General features: G+C 39.3%; 1 protein-coding gene across 1 annotated transcript; it reads left to right on the top strand.

The window, feature by feature from the left end:
• Positions 1 to 505: 505 nt before the first annotated feature.
• On the top strand, positions 506 to 11,033 carry LOC120554233 (zinc finger protein 501-like). Its single transcript, XM_039792991.1, has 2 exons — positions 506 to 594; positions 9,304 to 11,033. The coding sequence occupies exons 1-2, from the start codon at positions 531 to 533 to the stop codon at positions 10,557 to 10,559; spliced, it is 1,320 nt and encodes a 439-aa protein (XP_039648925.1). The 5' UTR covers positions 506 to 530; the 3' UTR covers positions 10,560 to 11,033.
• Positions 11,034 to 24,714: the final 13,681 nt, after the last annotated feature.

Raw genomic sequence — 24,714 nt, 5'->3', positions numbered from 1 at the left:
TTTACAAATTATATTTTGTAACGTAGTCAATAGTTATTATAGCCTAATACACCCATCTTGAATGTCATTGCTTATAAGGGCATACATATGTATTAATTTAATAAGGATATTTTTGTCATTTAATTTAGTAAAATATTAAGTTATTTTTAAAAGTATTGCACTTTTAATGTATTTCTTCTTATGCTCGTTTAACTTTGCATGTTCAAGTTGAATAACAGACATTTCACAATTTTAAGTTTCATTATTTTCCTTGATCATCAAATCCACGGACCTGTTTAGGGAAATAAAGGTCCAGGAGGAGCTCTGATGTGGACCGTCCTCATCACCAGCGGGAGGCAGCAACACTGCCTAGTCTGCCGGGAATGGACAGATGAAGAAGAGCACTGCCGGAATTCTACAACAAGAAGAAGAAGACAACTACCGTTCATAGTTACCGACCTAAACACCGGAGCAGTCAGCGGAGAGTAGCCGTTAGCCGCATCCAAATAACGGCAGAACACCCCCGAGGAGTATTAGTCTGCTACTCAGACATGGACCGACACCGGAAACAGCTGGAGGTGGTTTTAAAACCGGAGACGAAGCCGCGAGGAGAAGGTTAGTTTTCTTTCTACTGCTCTGCTAACGAGGCTAAGCTAGCGTTAGCTAAACCTGTTCTATATGTCAATGGTTCTCAGCCTGTTAGCCGGAGCTAGCTAGCGGCCCTCATTTATCTACCTGGCGCAGATATGAGAGCAGAAGTCGTCATTTTACGACGTGTGAGTCATGACACGTTCGTATCACACCAACCAGGGCGTATAAGTAAGGCCGGTGTTAGCTAGCTAGGTGCCTTCTGGTTCTTCCACCTACTGGTTTCCGAGCCTGTCCAGATGCCGTGTAAACCTACCAACCTACCCACGTCAACCGATTCGCTACATATTCATAAACACTTTACTGGCCTTTGCATGTCGCAACTCAAAACTACACTGAATTGAACTGAATATCGGAGCCTACATTACTATAACATTGTACAGCGGGGAAAATGTGTTTTAGAAGTAATTAGGATGATCCTTGTCCCGCTGGATTCGAACCTTCCTCAGCAAAAATAAAAATAACGAGTCCGCTTCACTGTCCACTACACTATCACGTTAATCACATCAGTCGGCAGGACATGACTTTGTTTTCTCTTTTTTCTCAGTAGGCCATGAATCACTTTATCTGAGTACTCCGAAACAACAGGTTTCCTTGATTTAGGCTTAAAAACGTAACTATATCATGCACTCCAACCTTCTGCTACACCTCTGCGCTATCCGTGTACAAGGATTTGTCATCAGTCATAGCAGGCAGCACACGGATTCTGAAACAAGGAGTCTAAAACAACTGGTTACCATGGGCTGGAAACGTGATCTCGAGGCTTTCAAACAGCTAGGCTACGATAACAAGTTCCTTGGATTTATGAAAAGAAGCAATATTTCTATTGACATGGCTCAAATGCCTAAATCTACGTTTCCAATAGCCTACAACGTTATGTTTACGACAGAAGATAACTAAGTAATATAATTATTATTATTATTATTATAAGATAACTAAGTTCAATCAGTTGTGATTGAACTGTATTTTTTTAGTTACTATATATAGACCAACTGTGAGCTTGACATATAGGCCAAGCATTCTGTAGCAAATAACAATAAACCCACTATTAATTACATTATCTTAATGCAGTGTAACTACTTCAGCATGTAAATAATGCACCTAAAATACAAAGGTGAGTGAGGGCGTTGAGCAATCGCTATTATATCGAATCAACAGCCACGTGCAATTTAGCTCGCAGGTGAAGAATACAAACCACCAGTTAACTTAATTTAAATTAGGGGGACCAGGATTAAATGAACTGACAACATAAGATATTATACGACTTCTCAAGGACGTACACGCACCATCTCAACTGGCTTATCATCCGGACAGCGTCTCTTTTTCCTTTCCTTTCTCCCTTTTTCTGCTGTGTGTCCGCGCTATTCTCCGACATGCACTCTAACAACGCAGCCCTGTTTCTGATACCCTGGGGGGCAGAAATGTAGCCGTGGGGGGCCGCCACGGTCAAATCAACATAGAGGAAACACTGCTCAAGCAGTAGTATACTTCATGTTAAACATAAATATATCCTGATCTGATTACAGAAAAGTGTTGATGGCAAAATAGCCTACAGAATATTTCCTTCTGTATTGACAGGTGCAATATTTGAAAATCAATAATTTATTCTTACTTTTTTTTTAAATTGCATTTATGTCAAAACCTAGAGACTTTCAAACATCAAAATGTAATTTATTAATATGTATTCGTTGTAAAATGACATATAAACATCTTTTCCCATTCTATTTTGCCTGGAAACGCTTCCAACACGCTTGCATGTCGTGTGAAAAATAGGTGTCAGCTGACACGCTCACGTCACACAGCCAGTGTGAGGCCGGCCTAAGAATGGTCGTACGTTGGAAACAATCGTAATTTACATATCACTCCCCAATATACAGTGCTCAGCATAAGTGAATACAGCCATGCTAAAGTTGACTAAAAAGAGGAATAAAAAAAATCATCTTTTGGAAATTGATCTTAATGGCTTAATTTAAAAAAAAAAAAGAGGAAAAATCCAACCTTTAAGGACACCAATTTTCTTTGTGAATGAATAATGTATCGTAAAAAAATAAATGTTTTTCCTTAAAATACAGGGGGCATAAGTATACACACCCCTATGTTAAATTCCCATAGAGGCAAGCAGATTTTTATTTTTAAAGGCCAGTTATTTCATGGATCCAGGATACTATGCATCCTGATAAAGTTCCCTTGGCCTTTGGAATTAAAATAGCCTCACATCATCATATACCCTTCACCATACCTAGAGCTTGGCATGGGGTACTTTGCATAAAATCATCTCTTAATGCAAATCAACCCAGCTATTAAGCTAACTAACTAACTATTTTTGTATTTTTTGCTCAGATCAGATTTTTTTGTTTGGCTGTTCACGTTACCTTTTTAAAATGTGGCCTATATCAGATTCCAGTGGGCCACGTTTGCCTGCAGTCTCAATGTAGCCGGGTTGCTTACTTACTTCTCTTCATCCCCTCTGGGACATAAGGCTGCAAAGAGATCTCTCCATTGCATAATTTATTCCTTGGCAACGTGCTGCTAATCTCCCTGTGACAGCTGCATATTATATAGAAACACCAGCTAGCAGGGCCGTTTTTAGCTTTTTGAGGGCCTGAAGGACAGCACTGTTGTTACTAACTTGGCCTTGGTTTGTGGTGTGACTGAATCACCTCTAGTCTCTAATCTTTTAAGATGAATTTAAATAAAAAGGTTGATTGATCATATAATCATTTTCCAAACATTCTAACACGGTTACTGTGTTATTTCGGTTTCAAAAGGCAGCAATGAAGAACATTTAAATCTAGAGTGTTGATGTAATGTCATACATTAGCAGTGCAATAAATTGATGCATAATAATCTTGATAGTTCATCTTAATAACCGTGATTGTTTTTCAGACTATAATCGTACCAACAAAATCTATAATCGTTGTCTCTCTAATCTGTAATAACAAAAATGTATTTCCACCACCACCACACAACACCTCCCTCTCTCTTTATCAACACTTGGTGGTGGTTGGGACAGTGTCATGTCATATTTATTACTTTAAATTTTTTTTTACCTAAGACGTTATAGAGGTCCGATAGCTAATGTCAGCTATGAGAGCTAACGTTAGGCTGTAACAGACAACGGCAGAGAGAAACAGACTTCCCGTATTTGGGGTTTGGGAGTTTTGTGTGAAATGTGAAGGCAGTTGCTGTATATGTTCTGTAAAGTCGGAGGCTTACTGCGTCGGTGTGCACGGGGATAATCCTACTGTAGAAAAATGAGCACCATCGGCTTTTGTGAATTTTGGTATCGACTTGGTACTGACGTAAAGGTTCTCGTGACATCCCTACTAGCATCCGATGCAACTTTTCTCATCTTGCCGAGCTAGACAACTTTGTAACTGTTTTTCTTATTGAAACATGGGATGCTAATTTAGGCTAGATTTTTATTTCTGGACACAGCCCTGAGGAGAGCCAGCGGAAAAGGAGAACCATTCACCCTAAACCTCCTGAGATCTATCTTAAATCCAGCCGACAAAATGTACAATTAGATCAAGCTAAAATATGTGGATGGATAGCATTAAAAGCTGATTTAAAAATCCCTAAATAAAAGTCTGGCATGGGTACCAGGACTTTCCAGGTGCTTAAACAGAAAGTTAAGTTGTGTGATTGAGGCATCTTTTACCTCCATCCCTTTCCTTTATGCACACGGCATGGTGTCCAGAACCCCACCCACTAGGCATGGGCCGGTATGAGATTCTGAAGGTATGATAACCTTCAGCAAAAATACCACAGTATTGCAATTGCAGCTCTAAAATGTATTATTTTGAAATGTCTGGGTAAAAAAACAACTTCTTTTCCTCCATAGACCTTTTTCACAGCAGACATCTTGACATGTCATGGTAGGAAAAGCACAGGTGTATTCAAAACCATTACTGATGGCTGCATTCCACTTAGGAGAGGCCCTGGTATTAAACCATTAATGATGGCTGCATTCCACTTAAGAGAGGTCCTGGTATTAAACCATTACTGATGGCTGCATTCCACTTAGGAGAGGCCCTGGTATTAAACCATTACTGATGGCTGCATTCCACTTAAGAGAGGTCCTGGTATTAAACCATTACTGATGGCTGCATTCCACTTAGGAGAGGTCCTGGTATTGGGCATGCTGACTCACTGAAATATCTTACGGGGACACTTGATGGAATTGAGCCATCGTTAAGGTTATCAATTTCAGCTGTGCTGTTCCTACTATGACAAGTCAAAATGTCTGCTGGGAAAAAGGTCCATTGAACACACTACTATTTTGTTTTAAACAGCATAGCTTATAGAATATTTGGTATATTTTTAAATGTGTACCATATTAAGTTCAAATAATACAATCATATTTTTTTGCTGCCAGAGCTACCCCTGCCCTAAAAAGAAGAAACATGAAGACAGACCTGTTCGCTTAAGCGGAATCTGTAATGAATGGATTTAACATTAATTTCAACAAAATCTTACATGATCTAATTGCTTTTTTTAAAAAAACACAGATAGATAGATAGATAGATAGATAGATAGATAGATAGATAGATAGATAGATAGAGCTACAATTACGCCTACTATGAAGTGTGTGTACACATGTGTCACCAGCTCAGTTTATTTTAACACTACAGTAAAAGTACTAACTTTGCAGAAAATGTGTACTTTTCTGCTCTGTGAAGTTATGTTAGGAAGGAAAATGGCTTACCGGCCCATGCCTACCACCCACCATATCCAACAGTTCCCTTTATGATCAGCACTAGCAAGTATATTAGTAGATAAACAAATGTATTGTATGGTAGGGCTGCAGCTATCGATTATTTTAGTAATCAAGTATTGTATAGATTATTCTTATTATAAGACATACTTTTGCTTTATTTAAAAGGTCCCATGACATGGTGCTCTTTGAATGCTTTTATATAGACCTTAGTGGTCCCCTAATACTGTATCTGAAGTCTCTTTTATATAGACCTTAGTGGTCCCCTAATACTGGATCTGAAGTCTCTTTTATATAGACCTTAGTGGTCCCCTAATACTGGATCTGAAGTCTCTTTTATATAGACCTTAGTGGTCCCCTAATACTGGATCTGAAGTCTCTTTTATATAGGCCTTAGTGGTCCCCTAATACTGTATCTGAAGTCTCTTTTATGTAGACATTAGTGGTCCCCTAATAATGGATCTGAAGTCTCTTTTATATAGACCTTAGTGGTCCCCTAATACTGGATCTGAAGTCTCTTTTATATAGACCTTAGTGGTCCCCTAATACTGGATCTGAAGTCTCTTTTATATAGGCCTTAGTGGTCCCCTAATACTGGATCTGAAGTCTCTTTCCTGAAATTCAGCCTTGGTACAGAATTACAGCCACTAGAGCCAGTCCCACAATGATCTTTCCTTAGGATGTGCCATTTATGTGTCTGTAGCTATTGAGGAGGAGAGAGGGGGGGCAAGGTGGAGGGTGGGGGTGTGGCCTTGACCAACTGCCACTTTGCTTGTTTGAAAGCCATGATGTCTCTCTCTCATGGGTGGGCCAAATTCTCTGGGCGGGCAAAGCAGAGAAAGGGGAGGTAACCTTGCTCCTTATGACCTCATAAGGAGAAGATTCCTGATTGGCCCATTTGAGTTTATTTTCTCAAAGGCAAAGCAGGATACCCAGGGCTCGGTTTACACCTATCACCATTTCTAGCCACTGGGGGACCATGGGCAGGCCGGGGGAACTCATATTAATGTTAAAAAACCTCAAAGTGAAATTCTCAGTTTCCTTTTTCAGAAAATTAAACTTTTGTCATTGCTTAAATTGCACATATGTCGAAAAAGTTTAATGCCATTTAAGTGCCATATTCTTTTTTTTTTTTTTTTTTTTTAAACAAAACATCAAAATAATGATACATAAACATTGCCTTTTTAAGCTGTGCAACTCAACTTTCAGAACTACAAGTTTCAACCAAACGGTTACAGGCTTGTAGCGTTTGTAAGACGCTAAACAAGTGAACTCAGCTGCTTGCTCTGTTGAACAAGATTGATGCAGCTTGTCCGTACAAAGCTATGACTAATGTAGGGCTGGGACAATTCATAGATTACGTAAACGCTTCACTAAATAAAATAAATAAATAAAACTTGCGTGCAAATTAACGGAACTACTGTTAGATATGCAGGTTCTAGGGACACCTAATCTGTAGCCAGATGTGCCAATCACTGGAACGAGACAAAAAACAACTGTCCAACTTCTCCTCCCTACAGTGCTTAACCAGCTTTTAGATGCAAATAATTAAAAGGTAAATTAAATGGAGAAGAGCTTGGATGTTAAACAAAAGAAAGAAAAGAGCTTATTCATTATTTTGCCTACTACTGTTAAAAAAAAAAGCAAATACAGGCTACTCTTTTTGCATTTCCTCTGTTTACTTAAGTTTATATTTTTGTATTCCTCCTGAAAGGGACTTTATTTTGTGGTTGGATTGATAGCCTACATCTGGCTTCAGGTTGCATTAAAAATTCATTTTACTTGATCAGTGCAGTGTTATTAATGAAATTTGTTTTGTGTAAATTGTTAATAATTGAGCAATGGGAAAATAATTGCTAATTGAAAAATGATTAGATTAATCCAAAAATTAATCGCTAGATTAATCGTTTAAAAATATTTTTAGGGACATGCCTACTTTAATGTACTGAAAAAGAGGTGACATAATAACGATATCGGTATGTATTACAGTACAGCGTAAGCCCATCCTGCGACAGTAATAATAATCCTTATGGAAACACAGGGAGCAGAACAAAGCTATCTTTTATTATCATTCAAGCAAGTTTTTTAATTTTTTGTCTTCGATATTAGATCGTGACGCGACATGTGAACATGGTGTGCTCGGTGGTTGCGTCTCACCAGACCTGAATTAGCTTAAAGTGCTCCTGTAATGCTCATTTTCAGGTTCATAATTGTATTTAGAGGTTATCAGAACAGGTTTACATGCTTTAATTTTCAAAAAACACCATGTTTTTGTTATACTGCACATTGGTGCATATATGGATTTTTCTTTTCTTCTCCAAAGTGGTCTCCTCTCTTCGCATTTCTTAACGTAATCTCCTAACGTAAATCTTGTGACGCTACGACAGCGAGCCACACGAGTGTAGATGGCGTTACCTACCCACGCAGTAACTAATCACTCACGGACCCTCCCCCGCTCTCAAACACATTGGCCAACCCTGGCAGACTCGCTCTCTCCTCCTTTTCAACATAAAATAAAAAAAGTCACAATACCTCGAACGACAATGGAATTATGAGTCGACAAATTTTCAGAATCGAAAATACACAAATAAATAGGATAGAATACAATTCCTAATCCCTCTTCTGTACGTTTTTTGGTCATCTCTAACTTCTGTATACTTTCAGCTATAAAAACCATTCAACTATCAACATATTCAGCTCTTTCAGCACATGATGGGACTTCAACTTTTTTTTCTATTTATACTTTTTTAAATATTAAGCTTTTAAGCATTTTATTTTAACATTAAAGTAAATGGAGAACAGGCTTTAAATCCTCTTCTCCTTCAAAATGCATCCCCTACATTCTTTCACCTACAGACGTGATTCAAACTTTAAGCCATTCACGAAAAATTCTGCGTTTCAGGGTGTACTAAGTTTTTTGAGAGCTTTTTACAGTTTCTTTTTTTTTTTTTTTTTTTTAAATAACTTTAAGTTTAGTGTTCGTTTCAGGATTTTTCTGCGTTGTGTATTGGAGACTTGGAGTGGATGATGTCATCACCAGAGCACAGAGCCTTCTCTATAAATTGCTCTGACAACCACAGTAGGCTGTAGGATTTATAGTTTTTTGACGGTCAAAAACTCTCATTGACTATGATGTTATTTATCCTCTCTCTTGTGAGCCAAATAGAGAGTATTTTGAAACTGCGACTTCAGTCTTATTTTTTTATCCACACGTCGCAAAGGCTTTGTGTCTCTCACGGTGGAGTCACTGTATTGAGGTCTCTCTTACCAGTCTCTCTCTCTCTCTCTCTCTCTCTCTCTCTCTCTCTCTCTCTCTCTCTCTTTTCTCTCTCTCTCTCTCTCTCTTTCTCTCTCTCTCTCTTTCTCTCTCTCTTTCTCTCTCTCTTTCTCTCTCTCTTTTCTCTCTCTCTCTCTCTCTCTCTCTCTCTCTCTCTCTCTCTCTCTCTCTCTCTCTCTCTCTCTCTCATGATATTAATGGCGAGCCGAAAGCGGTCGTGGTGCTGTTGACGTTACACTTCCTCTTAGGCAAGCAGGCAGAACAGTGGTTTCTCTGCCCTGATGACTGACTGACAGGCTGAGTTTGCAAAGCAAGGCACCTTTGGTGTCTCTGAGTGAGCAGTTTTACCAGATTTTACCAGCTCAGCGGCGTCTTTCTCCCGTCGCGTTCTGCTGTCTCTCCTACCTACACCGGCGCCGGATGTTTATCTGACATGCGGGCACAGCTTTTACAGCGGGTAGGAGAGCAGAGATGAGGCTTGAGTTTTCAGAATGGAAGTGTACAAGCTCTTGGCTAAAAAGTCAGCAGCAAGGGGAGTTGTGCTCAGTAGTGTATGGTAGACGTTAGGGACCCGTGGTAAATCAGATGATGTCATTATGAACTTGTGTCCGGAAGAATGAATGAAATTGGCTAATAAGCAAATTACTGTTAATATTCACATTAATGGTTGGTTGTGTTTCAGCTTTACCTTCAGATGTCCAGAAAGTGATTGTTGGTGAAGAACATCAGCAGGAGCGGAGCTCCAGTCTGGACCAGGATGAGCCAGAGCCCCCACACATTAAAGAGGAACAGGAGGAACTCCGGATCAGTCAGGATGAAGAGCAGCTTCAAGGGCTGGAGGAGGCTGATATCACCAAGTTCACATTCACTCCTGTCCCTGTGAAGAGTGAAGATGACGAAGAGAAACCTGAGTTCTCTGAGCTTCATCAAAGACAATCTATAGAGATGAAAACGGTAGCTGATGGAGAGGACTGTGGAGGACCAGAACCAGCCATGAACTCAGATCCAGATACACATTCACAACCAGATACTGATGACGAGACTTCTGAACCTGAGACTGATGACAGTGAATGGAAGGAGACCAGAGAACCTCAGTCAGGTTTAGACTCTCTGAATAATGAGGAAGTCCCTGTCTGTGATTCAAGACGTGGTACTGGTGAGAAACCATTTAGCTGCTCAGTCTGTAAGAAAGCTTTTTCAGTGAGTAGAAATTTACATAGACACATGAGAACCCATACAGGAGAGAGACCGTTTAGCTGCTCAGTCTGTCAGAAAGCTTTTACAGTGAGAGGAAACTTAAAGACACACATGAGAACCCACACAGGAGAGAAACCATTTAGCTGCTCAGTCTGTCAGAAACCTTTTACAATGAGTGAAAATTTACAGGCACACATGAGAATCCACACTGGAGAGAGGCCATTTAGCTGCTCACTCTGTAATAAAGCTTTTATACAGAATGGACATTTACAGAAACACATGAGGAGCCACACAGGAGAGAGACCATTTAGCTGCTCAGTCTGTAAGAACGCTTTTACAGACCGTGCACATTTACAAAGACACATGAGAATCCACACAGGAGAGAAACCATTTAGCTGCTCGGTCTGTGAGAAAGCTTTTACAATGAGGGAAATGTTACACGCACACATGAGAATCCACACTGGAGAGAGGCCATTTAGTTGCTCAGTCTGTGAGAAAGCTTTTACAGAGAGAGGACATTTAAAGGCACACATGAGAGTCCATGCTGGAGAGAAACCATTTATCTGCCCATTCTGTGAGAAAGCTTTTACAGTGAGTGGACATTTACAGCAACACATAAGAATCCACACAGGAGAGAAACCATTTAGCTGCTCGGTCTGTAAGAAAGCTTTTACAGTGAGTAGAACTTTACATAGACACATGAGAACCCACACAGAGGGGAGAGACAATTTAGCTGTGTGAAGTGGAGCTGTAGTCTGTAAGGAGAGCAGAGAACCTCAGTCAAGTCTCTAAACATGGTATACAATGTAATACTATGGGTCCATAAAAAGTTTAAAATAAAATGTCTTTAAATATGATTTTGGAAGGTGTTTAAAATGTATTGGATTATGAAGTTAATGTGTCTGTTGGTATTCCATGAACTGGACTTCTTAGGAAATGCAAGAGCCAATCTATGCAACCCCAGCTCTCTTCAAAATGGAACTGCCACCCAACTCTGTCTCCCTTAAGTGTTCCCTTAAGTGAAGTGCTGTGACACCATCCCTATAAAACACGCTATTTTATATAGGCAGTATCGGAGCCTAAAACGCTGGTATCTGTATCGGGAAGTACTGATCCGATGCCACGTAATAAAGCCCTAAAGAAAATCTACGTTAAAGTAGTTTATTTTTGTTCTTTTTCCGTCAAACTGCATAATAAAAAGTTCTGGGGCCTTCATTGTTTGTGTTTGTTTGTTTCACAAAGAGTTTAACCTGAGCCAGACCGACAACAAAGAAAGAAATATCACATCCATACAGGGATAGTAGTATACAGTTAGTAAACAATAATAAAATATATGACACACTGGTATCGGATCGGTACTCCGTATCGGCCGATACGCAAGTTTAGGTATCGGAATCGGTATCCGGAAGCAAAAAATGGTATCGGGCCATCTCTAGTGAAAACCTACCCCTATGAAATGAGACCCCACTTGGTTACGGTTACATCATCATACATCGTTGCTAGCTGGCTGCTACATCCCCAGAGGCGACAAGTATTGATCTCAAACATCCAAGATGCAGTCTGCAAGTGTGTGTATGTCGATTGCGTGGGTTTTGACAACTGGGTCATACGCGTGTATATATTTTAGTTACTTTATGTTCATTTTTGGTGGTGGTGGTGCAGATGGTTTTATGTGTACTACTTAGGTCCATTTGCAATAAATATTTTTATACACACTGCATGGTGTGTATATCTGTTTCAGTTATCACCGTTTTGAATGTCATTGATGATGTCATTGAACACTTTCTTTGTGTCTTTATTGCCCAATAAAGTAAACTTAACAGGCAAAAACATTTTATAAAAATATATTATAATACAGAACCATTGTCAACTATTAGAACCATAACTTACACGTCACACACATAAAAAAGGCACTCAAATGAATAAAATAGAAAAAGACAGGCCAGTAGCCTTTCCCTCCAACCCCATCGCTTTCATTAGTGTCCTGTATCATATCCAACAACAATGTACAGGGAATGAATTACAAATGATTACAATAATCCAGTACCAGTACAATAATGAATGGCAACAACACGAACGCATGACTCATATTTTGATTTAATAAACTTCTGCTCGTTTTCAGCCCGAAAGTGGATACAGGACGGTATATGTAAAGCACGTATCGATGTCTCCAAAGCAAGTAGTGTTAGGCACTGATATCAAACGAAATTTGCTGCTAATGGAGTTTAGTTAAAAATGTAGACATGCATGGAGTCCATTCAAGGCAGAGAAATGGGGGACTGCTCTGCTAACTAACTGCGGACTAACCATTGCCGCGCTGCCTGGAAGGAGATGTTGGGGGGGCAAAAAACACCAAACGCCTATATATGTACAGGACTGTGTAGAGCACAAAACAAGACTGTTGTAATTTTTAAATCAATTATTTAAGCCGAAAATACTTACATTTATGGGACTCTCGTCCGAGCTTCCGCCACGATTTCCAAGTCCATGCGTCATAGTCCGTTCCCTAAGCATAACCACTCGTTCGCCGCACTTCCTTCCCAGTCAGTCCGTCTCTGCTCCGTGTTACTGCCTCCTCATCCGTGTTCCTTCCACTTGTGGCCACGTTACTGTCCTGTCATTCCGGTCCCTCTCGCTCCGTGGTGGGGGGTGGCGCGGGACCATCCCTCGTTGTCTGACCGTTCCCCGTCTTCCTGGTTTCCGTTCCGCTGTCGACCGCACGTCTCACTGCATAGCATCCTCCTGCACGCCCGTAGAGCAAACACTAAAACCCTTAAAAACACACATGCAATTAATGAAGAAACCCACACGGGCACAGCATACACATGCAACAATAAAATCAGTGGCACACAGGGATATTCTTATATATTGAAATTCTCCACCTTTGACATTTCGCTCATTCCGCTCGCCATTTCCGGGTGAGTCCCGACTGCCCTGCCGCCGACTGAACACGTCAGGTCGGCCAAAATGAACGCCGACAGCCCCCCCCAGACTGACGACGGCACGGGACACACCGAACAGACTCGAGTCACCGACCTCTCCAGACTGTCCAACGGCCGATTTTCGGCCCTGTGTGTCCCGGGCTTTACGTTGACGTTAGCTAGCGCTAGCTGATACTAGCGATTTCTAGTCGGCGACACATTTTGGCCTTCATTTAATAAACGTAACTTGTAGTAGTACACAATCGTATGTGTATAGTTTTGACTACAATGTGCGTAATTACTTCACGTTGCCTATTTATGTGTATTTATTTCTATTTGTCACTGTTAATCACCGGGGTCTGTACAACATCAACAGGGGTCATCGTTGTTGTTTATGTGTGTGACGTCAAAAACTATAACTGGGAGTACAACCATCTGGTACGAGTTCACGGGTAGTAATACACGTCAGGAAAGGCAAAGACATTTCTCCGATACAAGACATTTCTCGCATATAGGCCTAATAGTCAACACGAATGGAATGTTATTATCATGGAACATTGCGCTCCCCCACTCGGGAAAGGTCGGATTTGCTCCATCTTTTGATGATAAGTTTTGTTTAGAAAACCTTGAATCCACGTAATCAGGTCAGCTGAGTCAGCGGTCTCCTTTAAAGCCTCTGAACACATGTGGTGGCAAATCTTATTTTTAACAAATGGTTAAAATAAAAATTTTAACCATTTGTTTAATGATATTGACCATTTGTTTAAAGATTGTATTAAACCTCCACAAAATCCTGTTCCTTCCTGTAGACTTAAAGGCACCAGTGAGAGAGCTGGCCTTGTAGACTGTGAGCAATAGCAGAAGTTATTTTCGCTAAAGAATTGCAGCTCCTCATTTGTTTATTTCTCGCAGATAAAGTGAAGAAGGCTCTAACACTGTCTGAACCGTATCTCTTTCTGTCTCCTGAGATAAGCAGGTGTTTAGTCTAATGTAGGAGACACAGGAGCAGAATGAAAGGTTGTAGAATCATCTGACTGTCTATGGTATTTTTTAGAAAAGTGGCAGCATGCTAAAGATATTTGGAGAGGGGTGGCTTTAAGGGAGTCTCTTCACTATAAGATGTTTTGATTTTTAGGTTTCTAGTTAGAAAGACATTTTCAGTTTCTCCATTTGCAAATGTAAATAAATGCTCAAAGACCAAACTTTGGTTTAATTCTCAAACAGTCTCTATTCGTTTTCATTTTTATAATTGATATCACTAAAACTCTGCTGCTTCAAGGAAAACTTCCACCACATTTTGGCGTTGTCCGGCAGGATGGATGAGTTAACAGAGAAAAGAGCTCCGTTGGGTCGCTGATGACTGGCTATCCAGGGATCAAAAATCACCTGCCTCATACCTCTAGACCTTTAAAAAGGTTTTTCAGAGAGAAGAGGGTTAGGACCGCGGAGCGCTCTCGACTGTTTTCCACTCCGATAAAAACGAACAGGAAGAGATTTCAAGCAGCACGGTAAGATAAAATTGATTAATTACAATTGGATTGCGAATTCAAGGTTTTGAACAAACATTCTAAACAAGCAACCGTTGCTAAACGAATTAAGTAATGAATAATTGGCGAAATCATTCTCTTTAACTAAAGAGAATAAATTAAACTAATTCTGACTTTTGGGAAGTGAGTAACTGGGTATTTTTTTGGGGTCATTAGATAGGACAAAGATATAACTGGGTTATGAGTGACATCCTTTCACAAACACGGACATATTTCTGATGCTGGCGGGACAATTGATTGACAGAAAAGACAGACGTAGGGCTGGCCAAAAGTTAATCGAAGGATTAACTAGATTAGGCAGAGAGGCCTAAAAAATTTATCTACGAAACTATTAGCACGGTTCATGATTAAGAGGCGGACTGCAGTATAAATAAAATAGTTTACTATTTAAGAGATTTTCACTGCAGGGTCGCACCGGGTTTTGCAAGGTTTGCCGAAAAAAGAACTAAGTTTTGTGGTGACGATCGCATCAAATAAGAAATAGTATACTATAAAGTTTCTGTCAATAATGGGGAACGAAACCCTCCCGGCCGAGCAATGCATCTGGACCCATTGTGGGTGAGATGTGTCAGAAATATGGACCAAAAATTTTGGATTGTTTGCGATGTCTGTCATACTGGTCAAAAAGTTTTGGCTTTCCAAGAAACGGATCTTTGTGTACAAAGACACTGAGAATGTTAAAGCAAGATTTTAGAAGAAGTAGAAAGAAAATTAATGGGAAAATCAATGATTAAGACTGCTACTGAGTACAGGAAAAACTGTTTTAAAATATAGATAAAATAGTGATTCAGGGATAAATATATCCTCCTCATCAGTTCTAACCAAAAGCCCATGTTCTGAGCTTTCTCTAAAAACCAGGAAGACAAGCTGGAGAAACGGAGGGACGAAGAGGACACAGACTCAACTCTGGGACAGGACCAACAGCATCCGTCACACCTGCATCGGGTGGAAAGACCAACGAGTACGTGAGAAAACCATGTTTGAAGCGTATGTCTGCATGTTACAACAGGCTGGTGGGCAACATATTGAGCGCGTACCCGAAAAAGGCCGCTCCCACAAAGGACGTGGTCGAGCAAGAAGAGGCCGAGGCGGGGTACCGTGGGCAAAATGGTGAGCCCTAGAACCCAGACCAGTGTCGGTACTGCAAGGACTTTGGACATTGGGTATGTAACTGCCCGAAGAAAAAGCAAAAAACACCTCAGACAGAGAAGAACACTTGTCCCTCTGTTTGACTGAGTCCAAAAGCTGATAAGGAAGGTAGTGCTGACACACACACACACACACACACACACACACACACACACACACACACACACACACACACACACACACACACACACACACACACACAGTCGCTTCATGCAATGAAGAAATGCTTTGCACTGATACACTGTTTTTGTTTTTGCTATTAGGGACAATTGATAGGTTAGACAGTTCTGAAAAATAATCTATTCAGTTAAACCATTATAGTATGTTATCTTCTGAAACCTACAAGAGAAATGCCTACTACTGAGTGTAAAGTTAAAGGGGTTCCACTCACATAACTTGATTATTAGAGCTATAGATTTGACACTGAAGATTATTTGGTCATTCTATTTGATCAATTGGGGCTGCAGGTCAAACAGTACGAGTACAATTCTCTGTTCCTCTCTCCTGTACATGGGAAAACAATTCTTGGTGTATGATTATGTCCACTTATTTGGTTTAGGTAGCGATTTAATGTGCCCTTTTAACATTGGTTTAACCTTGAGAATTTCTCGTAATGATGCATCTGACGTAACCACTTTTGTTAATCACAGCGTGGCTAAAATGACCTCACTGAGGCGGCGTCTGTAGTCAGCCCTGCCTCTGACTGCATGAAACCTGACAACCAATATCTACTGTACATCTCTCAAGGCTGCATCTAATTTTTATCCCTCAAGAAAAGTTTTTTTAGTGCAGTGGTGTTTTCATGTAAAATGAACAGAATAGCAGCTTGTTCAGTTTAGTGTTAACGATTAGGATTTTTTTTTACTTGAGCTTGCCACCTAGAATGTCTGTATACGTTCCTGATGTCACTGTAAGACTTTTGCTGCCAAAGCTATTGAAGCGTTCGTGAATATGAAACTGGCTCTGCAGTCTCCCCAGATGCTGGGACTGCCAGATCCCTAAAAACAGTTTATACAGACATACACGTACATATACGCATGCTTGCAATGAAGACATGCTTTTTGCACGCTACAAACACTCCCCACACGATAGACAGATCAAATTTGGCGCAAAAACAGCACGGTAAACAGAAATAACTTTAGGAAAATATGTCCACGTATTCAATGAGTTTGATGTTTATACAAATTGCCTACCATGGTGTTAATTATACAAGGGAAGAAAATTGAATTTTTAGTTGATTCGGGAGCAACAATTTGGGTTTAGTGAAGATCTTTGTTCTTCAAATCAGAAGCTCTCTGGTAAACTGGTTTATGTATATTCAGAGCCTTAGGATCCTGAACTAGATAAGAAAGGAAAATGTTCATTGTTTTTTCCTCCTTCCATCTGAGTGTCCTGAAAATTTGTTAGGCAGACATTTGAAAATGTCTATTTGAAATTGAAGCCACACGGGCTTTAAAGTTGTGCGACTTGATAAAAATCACTCTTTGGCTGACATATTTTTGTTGCAGCCTAAAAGTACGTATTTGTTTACAAATTATAATGGAACACGTACCAGGTCAGTCTGTTAATCTCCTGATTACGGTAACATAAATTGGGACACAAACATTTGTCACCGTTTGACCCTGATGAAGATTAAGTTGAAAAAGTTTTTTTGAACAAATCAAAGGACGAGCATGAGTTTTCTTTTGTCTACGGCCATATACGCATGTCCAGTGGCTGTTACCTTGACTGATAAACTACAGAAGGTTTTCAGAAATTCTAACTCAAAAGCTCACATTCATGTTTCTTTGTCTCCAACAGAAGAGGAGACAGACATAGGACACCTTGGGACTATTTGTAAAAATTGACTGACTGGACTGACACTACTGATAATGTGTTTATTTGTCTCCATCGACAGGAGACTATAGAAAACCCATACAACAGCGTAGGCCTTGTATTCACAGTGTTCAGATATTCAGTGAACGTGTGACTACAAACAGCATATTCACACAATAAAAAACGATATTTTTATCACCACACTTTTGTCTCAGGTACAGCGTTATCCCTGGGCAAAACACACAAATGTGACGTGGATTGATAGACAAATGGTCAACCTGTAGTCATCAAGCTGCGTTCGGACTACAGGCCCCAGAAAACACCAGTACACGCTAAAACAGGAAGTAATCGACAGAAATCCGACCGTGTTTTTAACTCTTTATTGACGGATGGGGGTTATAGTTCCGTGTTTAGATTCTCCAGCACGTACACTTATTTTCTCAAGTAACATAAATAAGAAAAATCATTTTTTATTATGAATGTTAAAGTGTTGTTTTATTCAGGACCTTCGAGCAGTAAATGCAGTGGGTCTGTGCTCGAGCACCTAATGTCTCCCACAGCTAAAAATAACAGTCTGCAGGGAATGTTACATGTTTTGATTCTCTGTTGTTTCGTCTAACGTTTTTCTTTTCTCAGAGTTCCAGTAGAAAAGACAGTAAATATGGTTTTATATTTCTGGGTGATGGTAAGCTGTACACCTTGACACACCTTTGTGAGAAATATATTGAGTTGTTAATTAATGATGCCATAAATTACTAAAAGAATAACAGTGTGTTTATATGTACCCTGGAGAAATCCTTCTTTCTTTGACAGAGGACAGCCAGAGGAGGAGACACACACACACACACACACACACACACACACACACACACACACACACACACACACACACACACACACACACACACACACACACACACACACACACACACACAGAGATAAGACACAAGCTAAAACCAAACATGAGTAGTACAAGTGAAATTTTTGTTGAATGTTATATGATATGATGTTTCCCATAACAGGTAACGATTTGGATAAATAGATGTTCAAAGTACACGTGATTAGGTGTGCTTTAGAAGGCTAAAAACTTGAATTTGTAATGATTGTTGGAACTAGCATATAGTAATTAGTGGTACTTTGGTTTGTAAACTGTAGATAAAAAATGACAACGTATTTTGGGTAATTCGTCTTAGTTTTATGGTGATAATGAATACATGAAGGTTTAAATGAGATTTAATCCTAAAAGCAGTACGTTTCATATCGTACTCTGAGTTTTTGAGTTGCTATATCACAAATTGTCTAAACTACATTAGTTGATGTTGACGTTGAAAACTTTACTGAGGTGAAAATTCCCCTAAAGAAATTATTCATTGAACTTTTGTTACTAATGAACAAGCTTTGCTGTAAAACCTAGAATAATGTTAATGGCTACAATATTAAACAGATGATTTATATTGCTTTTGAGTCATGAGCTTTGTCGTGTCTCAAATAGGAGGGATATAGTATAGCAATGATAAATAAGGGGTTTAATAAAGAGAAAGGGAAAAGTAGCAAGGGAAATAAATAGTGTTAAATAATTTTAGTGTTAAATCATTTTTCTAAAGACATTCAAAACATTTGTTGTGACATCACTGTAGCTCCAGTTTAAAAGACCTTGAATAACCAAAGTGATAGAATAGTTAACAATTGTACATTTAAAGAAAAAATCTGCTTAGCTGAGAACAAAATTGACAAAATTGATAGACTACAAAAAATAATCATCTACCCCCTGATTGACACCGTAGTGTAAGGGGATGCAATAGTAATTGTTTTTGTTTTATTGGTTCCGATTTGTTCCAAAGAATTTTGCTCTAAAGATTTCATTTATTTATACATAGGTAGGGAGAGGCCCATAATAAAAAACAAACAAAACAAAAAACACCTATTTCTTCTACGGCAGTATAAGGGAAATGATAGGTTAGGTTAGGTTATTGCGTGAGAATTTTCTTCTGCTCTTTTGGCCGTAAGAATCCAGGTGTCAAGCCTGGGGATTCTGTGGTGATAACAACTTCAGGAGGAAGGATTGGCAAATAGACGGTGACAGAAACCATCAAGATCCTTCCAGTGACACAGGGCAGTGAAAGGTTCCAGGGAGAGTCACCTGGATACACGCATCACTACAAAAGGTTCCAGATGTGGAGGAGAGGACAGGTTTTTCTACAACCTGCAAAAAGTGACGAGCAGATCCTCTGCTGAGTCACCCACGTGCCATTTCTGAAGCGACAGGGGAAACCGGAGTTTTCTTACTGCTTTGCAACACATTGAGAGAGGAGGAAAAACATACTGGTATTGTAGCCTGCTGTTTGAAATCATTTCAGAAGACAGCAGTGATACTGATCTCTTCTCTGACAACCACAGCACATTTCAGAGCACATTCTCTGACAGTGACAGCAGAATACACTTCACAATTGTAGAGGACACACCACCTCTCTCTCTCACATTCTTTTGAGGAACTGTTGACATTCCTCTGTGACTCAGAGCAGTGTGCTCTGGCACACACACACAGGAGCAAAGTGCTGTGATACACACACACACACGGAGCAGCAGGACGACAAACTGCTGAAATGGTACCCTCCGAGGAGATTCGGGGGGATTCAAATTTGTACTGAGTTTATTTTTCGTTACTGCATTTATGATTTTCTGTTGCATTTATGGTTTTTGCATTTTATTTTTGATGAGAGAAAAGTATGATAAATCACGTGTAACCATTTCTCCCAACATTTACATACACCAACACACTAGGAGGACTGGAGGAAAAGATGAGTGATGCGTTCACTACTTTCCATGTCAAGGAGAAAATGGTGGTTGGAATACAATAAGTACTAGTACAGAGCTAATATTACTGTAATGGTTAACTTACGTCCACTCTTATGTTCCAATAACAGGCATTAGGATGTTTGGTATACGAATGCTACTAAATTGGGGCTAATTAGGGGTTTTGTACCTTATGTGGTTCCTCATGACCACACAAATCTAACTGATAGATTATTGATGAAAGAAAGTAAATTATTACTAAACAGCAATATTGTCAATATTGAACAAAGTTAAGTATAAAGACCTAGGCCATTTTGTTGTGTGCTTTCCACATTGACGACACACATAAACACCATGTTTGACTAAAACTTTTGAAAGATTATCTAATAGATACATTTTCTACTAATGCATGACTTGGTATAGTTAAGAAATGTATGCGTGATGTAGGTTATAATGATTTTTGTTATGATTGTTCACTATTTCTTCGCTCACAGAAATAAGCTGTTTCCAGTGAAACTACACACATATCATAACTGAATTTTATTTGTGCTCTGACAGCACTTAATGATGTTAGAGACAAGGAGGGTCAGTTTGATTCTGATTCTTCTCAACTTTCACTCTGTGAGAGCTTTGATAATTGCATTGAGCTCGTTTCAATTGATTTATATTAAAATAACCAAAGGAGGGAAGCATTTGATGGCATTGGGTAAATTAATTACAGCTTTATGGAAAATTTGACTTTGCTGTATGGGTTTGCAGTACTTGGGGTTTAACCATGGGTTGTCAATGGACTTTGAACTTTACAAACGCATGGGTAGATATGAAATTAGTAAATGTTCACACTTCACAACAGGTTATTTTAATGTTTAAATACATAACACATTCTTTACACAAATTATAAGGCAGTAGTCTTATGTGACATTAAACAGTGACATTCAGGTCCAGGGTTTTTAGCAGATTATGTTTGTCTCTAGGATTTGTTTTTTTTGTTTGCTATGTCGTTACCCTAATCAAGAAAAAGAGTTCTTCAGTCTTATATATGATTGAGCCTTCTGACGTATTTCGTCTTTCTGAATATGATAATAATGTTTGGACACCGTCTCTGATACTGTGTGAGATTGATTAATTTGTTTTATTCTTTTGTTTAGACATTAATGCTTGCTACTATTAAAAGAGTTTTTTTTTGGACCTTTCCATTTAACATGTAAAAAATAGACATGAATATCCATAAGGTTGAATCTTAAGAAGTAAAGTTTGGTTATGTGATTAATTCTATAATAAGGGTTGAATCTTTAAAAAGTTAAATTTATTTTAATTTAGGGTGAACTGGTGGTGGCAAATTTTATTTTAACCATTTGTTTAATGATATTGACCATTTGTTTAAAGATTGTTTTAAACCTCCACAAAATCCTGTTAGTAGACTGTGAGCAATAGCAGAAGTTATTTTCGCTAAAGAATTGCAGCTCCTCATTTGTTTATTTCTCGCAGATAAAGTGAAGAAGGCTCTAACACTGTCTGAACCGTATCTCTTTCTGTCTCCTGAGATAAGCAGGTGTTTAGTCTAATGTAGGAGAAACAGGAGCAGAATGGAAGGTTGTAGAATCATCTGACTGTCTATGGTATTTTTTAGAAAAGTGGCAGCATGCTAAAGATATTTGGAGAGGGGTGGCTTTAAGGGAGTCTCTTCACTATAAGATGTTTTGATTTTTAGGTTTCTAGTTAGAAAGACATTTTCAGTTTCTCCATTTGCAAATGTAAATAAATGCTCAAAGACCAAACTTTGGTTTAATTCTCAAACAGTCTCTTTTCGTTTTCATTTTTATAATTGATATCACTAAAACTCTGCTGCTTCAAGGAAAACTTCCACCACACACCCACACAGGTGCTTTCAGTTATTCAGGCTGATTAGACTCTTTTCAGGTTGAAGTTGGGCCGCAGCTTTAATGGGAACTTATTAGGTCACAAATTCTTTCAGCCTATAAGGATGACAAAGGTGTCATTTGTCCCGCCCTAACAGGTGCAAGAACACTAACAGTGGACTCAGGAAGCTGTTAATCACTCAGTCTAACCACACCCACACAGTCCTGGAAAAGGTCCAATCAGCCACATTAACTAGAAACACATGTGTGGGTGTCCAGGGCCTTTAAGTTGTAGTCCGCATCCGCCGTTAACCAATCAACCGAAGAAGAAGAAGAAGAAGAAGGGCCTTTAAGTCCCTTTTTAAAACATACTTTTATCGGAGAGCCTTTCCTGACTTTATTTGAGCTTGGACCTCATTTGTCTTTTATTTCTTTAAAATGTTTTTACTACTCTTGCAATGTTTTTCATACTGCTCTGTAATTGTGAAATACTTTGTAGCGTGGATTTTGAAAAGTGCTCTCTAAATAAAGATTATCATAATCATTGTTACTATTATTACTAAATAAAACAAGGAGAGGATTTAAGAGCAGAAATGTCTGTAGTAATATCCTGTAATAATATTGTTGAATTCTGTTTTTATTAAAAATAAGGCTATTATATACTCATTGTGAACTCACTCTCACAAGCCAATCCACTGACTTTCTCCCCACATTGAAAACCCGTCTAAAATGCTACCTCTTCAAACTGGCGTACTCTAATTATATAGCATTTGTCTGTTGCTGTTTAGTGCTTGGTATTTCTGGTCGTTCTTTGTTGTGCATTCATTTTATCTTATTATTTGTACATGTAAGGTGTTCTTTAGTGTCGAGAAAGGCACCCATAAATGGAATGTATTATTATACAGGCTGCCTTTACAATAGCAGCCTGGGCAGACCTCCAGACACCCGGGGACATAAAGACCATGCCACTCCAAGCCAACGGCCGGGGACTAAGGGGCGATGTCATCCCGCAACGAGCTGAGCAGGCAAGTTCAATCTATGCACAGGACTGAACTGTTGTTAATAAATAAGTTTTGTTTTCCAGTGTAGAAATATCAAATGTCATAATGATTTGCCAATGCAAGAGAGTACCGGCACCTTTTTCCCCCACTTCAAGCACTGAGAGGGACGCTGTGTTCACACGGTCCAACAAGTCCTCCACCACTGGTAAACTTAGAAGAAAATCGTAATTTGCACAGCTACATGTAAACGGGATTATTAGTGGAATATTCACTTTCATTACCCATGTAAACAGCTTAGACGGAATATTGTCTTTTTCGTAGTAAGGGCAAAAAACTGAATATTATGTGCATGTAAACGTATTCATTGCTGCAGCCAGCAGTCAGCAAATCGCTAGATCACTGTTTCCCTGTCTGAATGCAGCCTTAAGGCCACATGGGTTGGCCTGCACAAAGAATTTAAAGGGAGACTTGAGTCTCCTCACAACGTGTTCTATGTCTGAGTCAAATCAAATGCTGTAAGGAAGGAGGTTTGCTAAATTAAAGTAGCTACCAGAAATGTTTCTGAAGCCGTTTAATTTTCCAACTGATAATCATAAATGACCTGTAACAACAAACTAGACTAACGTTAAAAGAACTCTATTTTTAGTTTAGTTCTAGTTTTTATTCATGCCTTTGCTACAGTAACACATTGTGAAGGGTCACAGATTTCGGTGTAACACCAGAAAAGCCTGTGTTAACGGGTATCCAGCCAGGTAAAAGGTAGCAGGAGATTTCTTTACATAGGCCTAGTTGTGTTTTCATTTTATTTTAGAAGTTATCTGTTGCAGTTATGGCTGATACTGGGACAGGGCCGTCACAGAAAAAAAGCAAACTAAACAAAGAGCTTAATGCTAAAAGGGGGAGTGAAAGACGACGGGCGACAACTTTGGTTGGGTTTTGAACAGATGGAGACAATTATGGGATTGTCAATTATTTTAAAACCGACCCTGAATTGGCCCTCAGGTATGCAATATGTCTACTTGATTCATAAAATAACTTTGCAATGGTTGTAAGTAGCGTGAATTAAATTACGTCCCTCTTCCATTTAGGGCTTGTTTTTTCTACTTAGTTTTTAGTCTATGTTTGTGTTGGCCTTCTATTTTCTTTTTGTCCCCCCCTGTACTTGTGTAAAGCGTCCTCGGGTTTCATGAAGTGCGCTATATTATTATAAGTTATTATTATGTTGGTTGCTACAAAAAACGCTTGCTAATGCTTTGGCTTGTGACACAGTGACAGTAATACCCGGTTCAGCTCACGATACGTCCAAAGTAGGCTAAGTTACCGTATGCAGCGCTTGAAATGCAGCGATGCATCTGTAACTTATTCTTTCATTGTAATTTAATGATTTTTCTGTCCGTGCAAAACATTCATCCCGACTATATGACCTGATGTTGATGACACATATGACGTCAAGTCAGGCAACAAAATCTTTACCGTGTTTCCGAGTTGTCGTTCCAACTTCAGCAGGCTTTCAGGTGCATTTTCCAACTCGACCTGTCCGACCCTACATGAACGCAGCATAAGGTCACTAGCATAATGTTACATTTCCAGTATTAAATAATGTCATGTGAGGGTATTTAACTTCTGAAAAGTCTGATGTTTGATCGGCTTTCTTACTTGTTGACCTGAATATGATGTTCTAACCACTGGTGGAGAACGTATTCCGATCGAACAACCTGATTGGTGATAAGCTGGTTCACCTGCTCCCAGCTGCACACCTGCAACCCACCCACTAATCAACACTGCACCGTAGCAACCACTCACTGCTGGCC

Source organism: Perca fluviatilis, chromosome 24 (assembly GCF_010015445.1).
Source record: "Perca fluviatilis chromosome 24, GENO_Pfluv_1.0, whole genome shotgun sequence".
Taxonomy (NCBI): Eukaryota; Metazoa; Chordata; class Actinopteri; order Perciformes; family Percidae; genus Perca; species Perca fluviatilis.
This window is presented reverse-complemented; position numbering and strand designations above follow the sequence as displayed.

Excerpts from the sequence above, each read along its gene's own strand:
- LOC120554233 (XM_039792991.1), top strand. The coding sequence starts at position 531 with ATGGACCGACACCGGAAACAGCTGGAGGTGGTTTTAAAACCGGAGACG. Across the intron at positions 595-9,303 it reads GACGAAGCCGCGAGGAGAAG|CTTTACCTTCAGATGTCCAG; the intron begins GTTAGTTTTCTT and ends GTTGTGTTTCAG.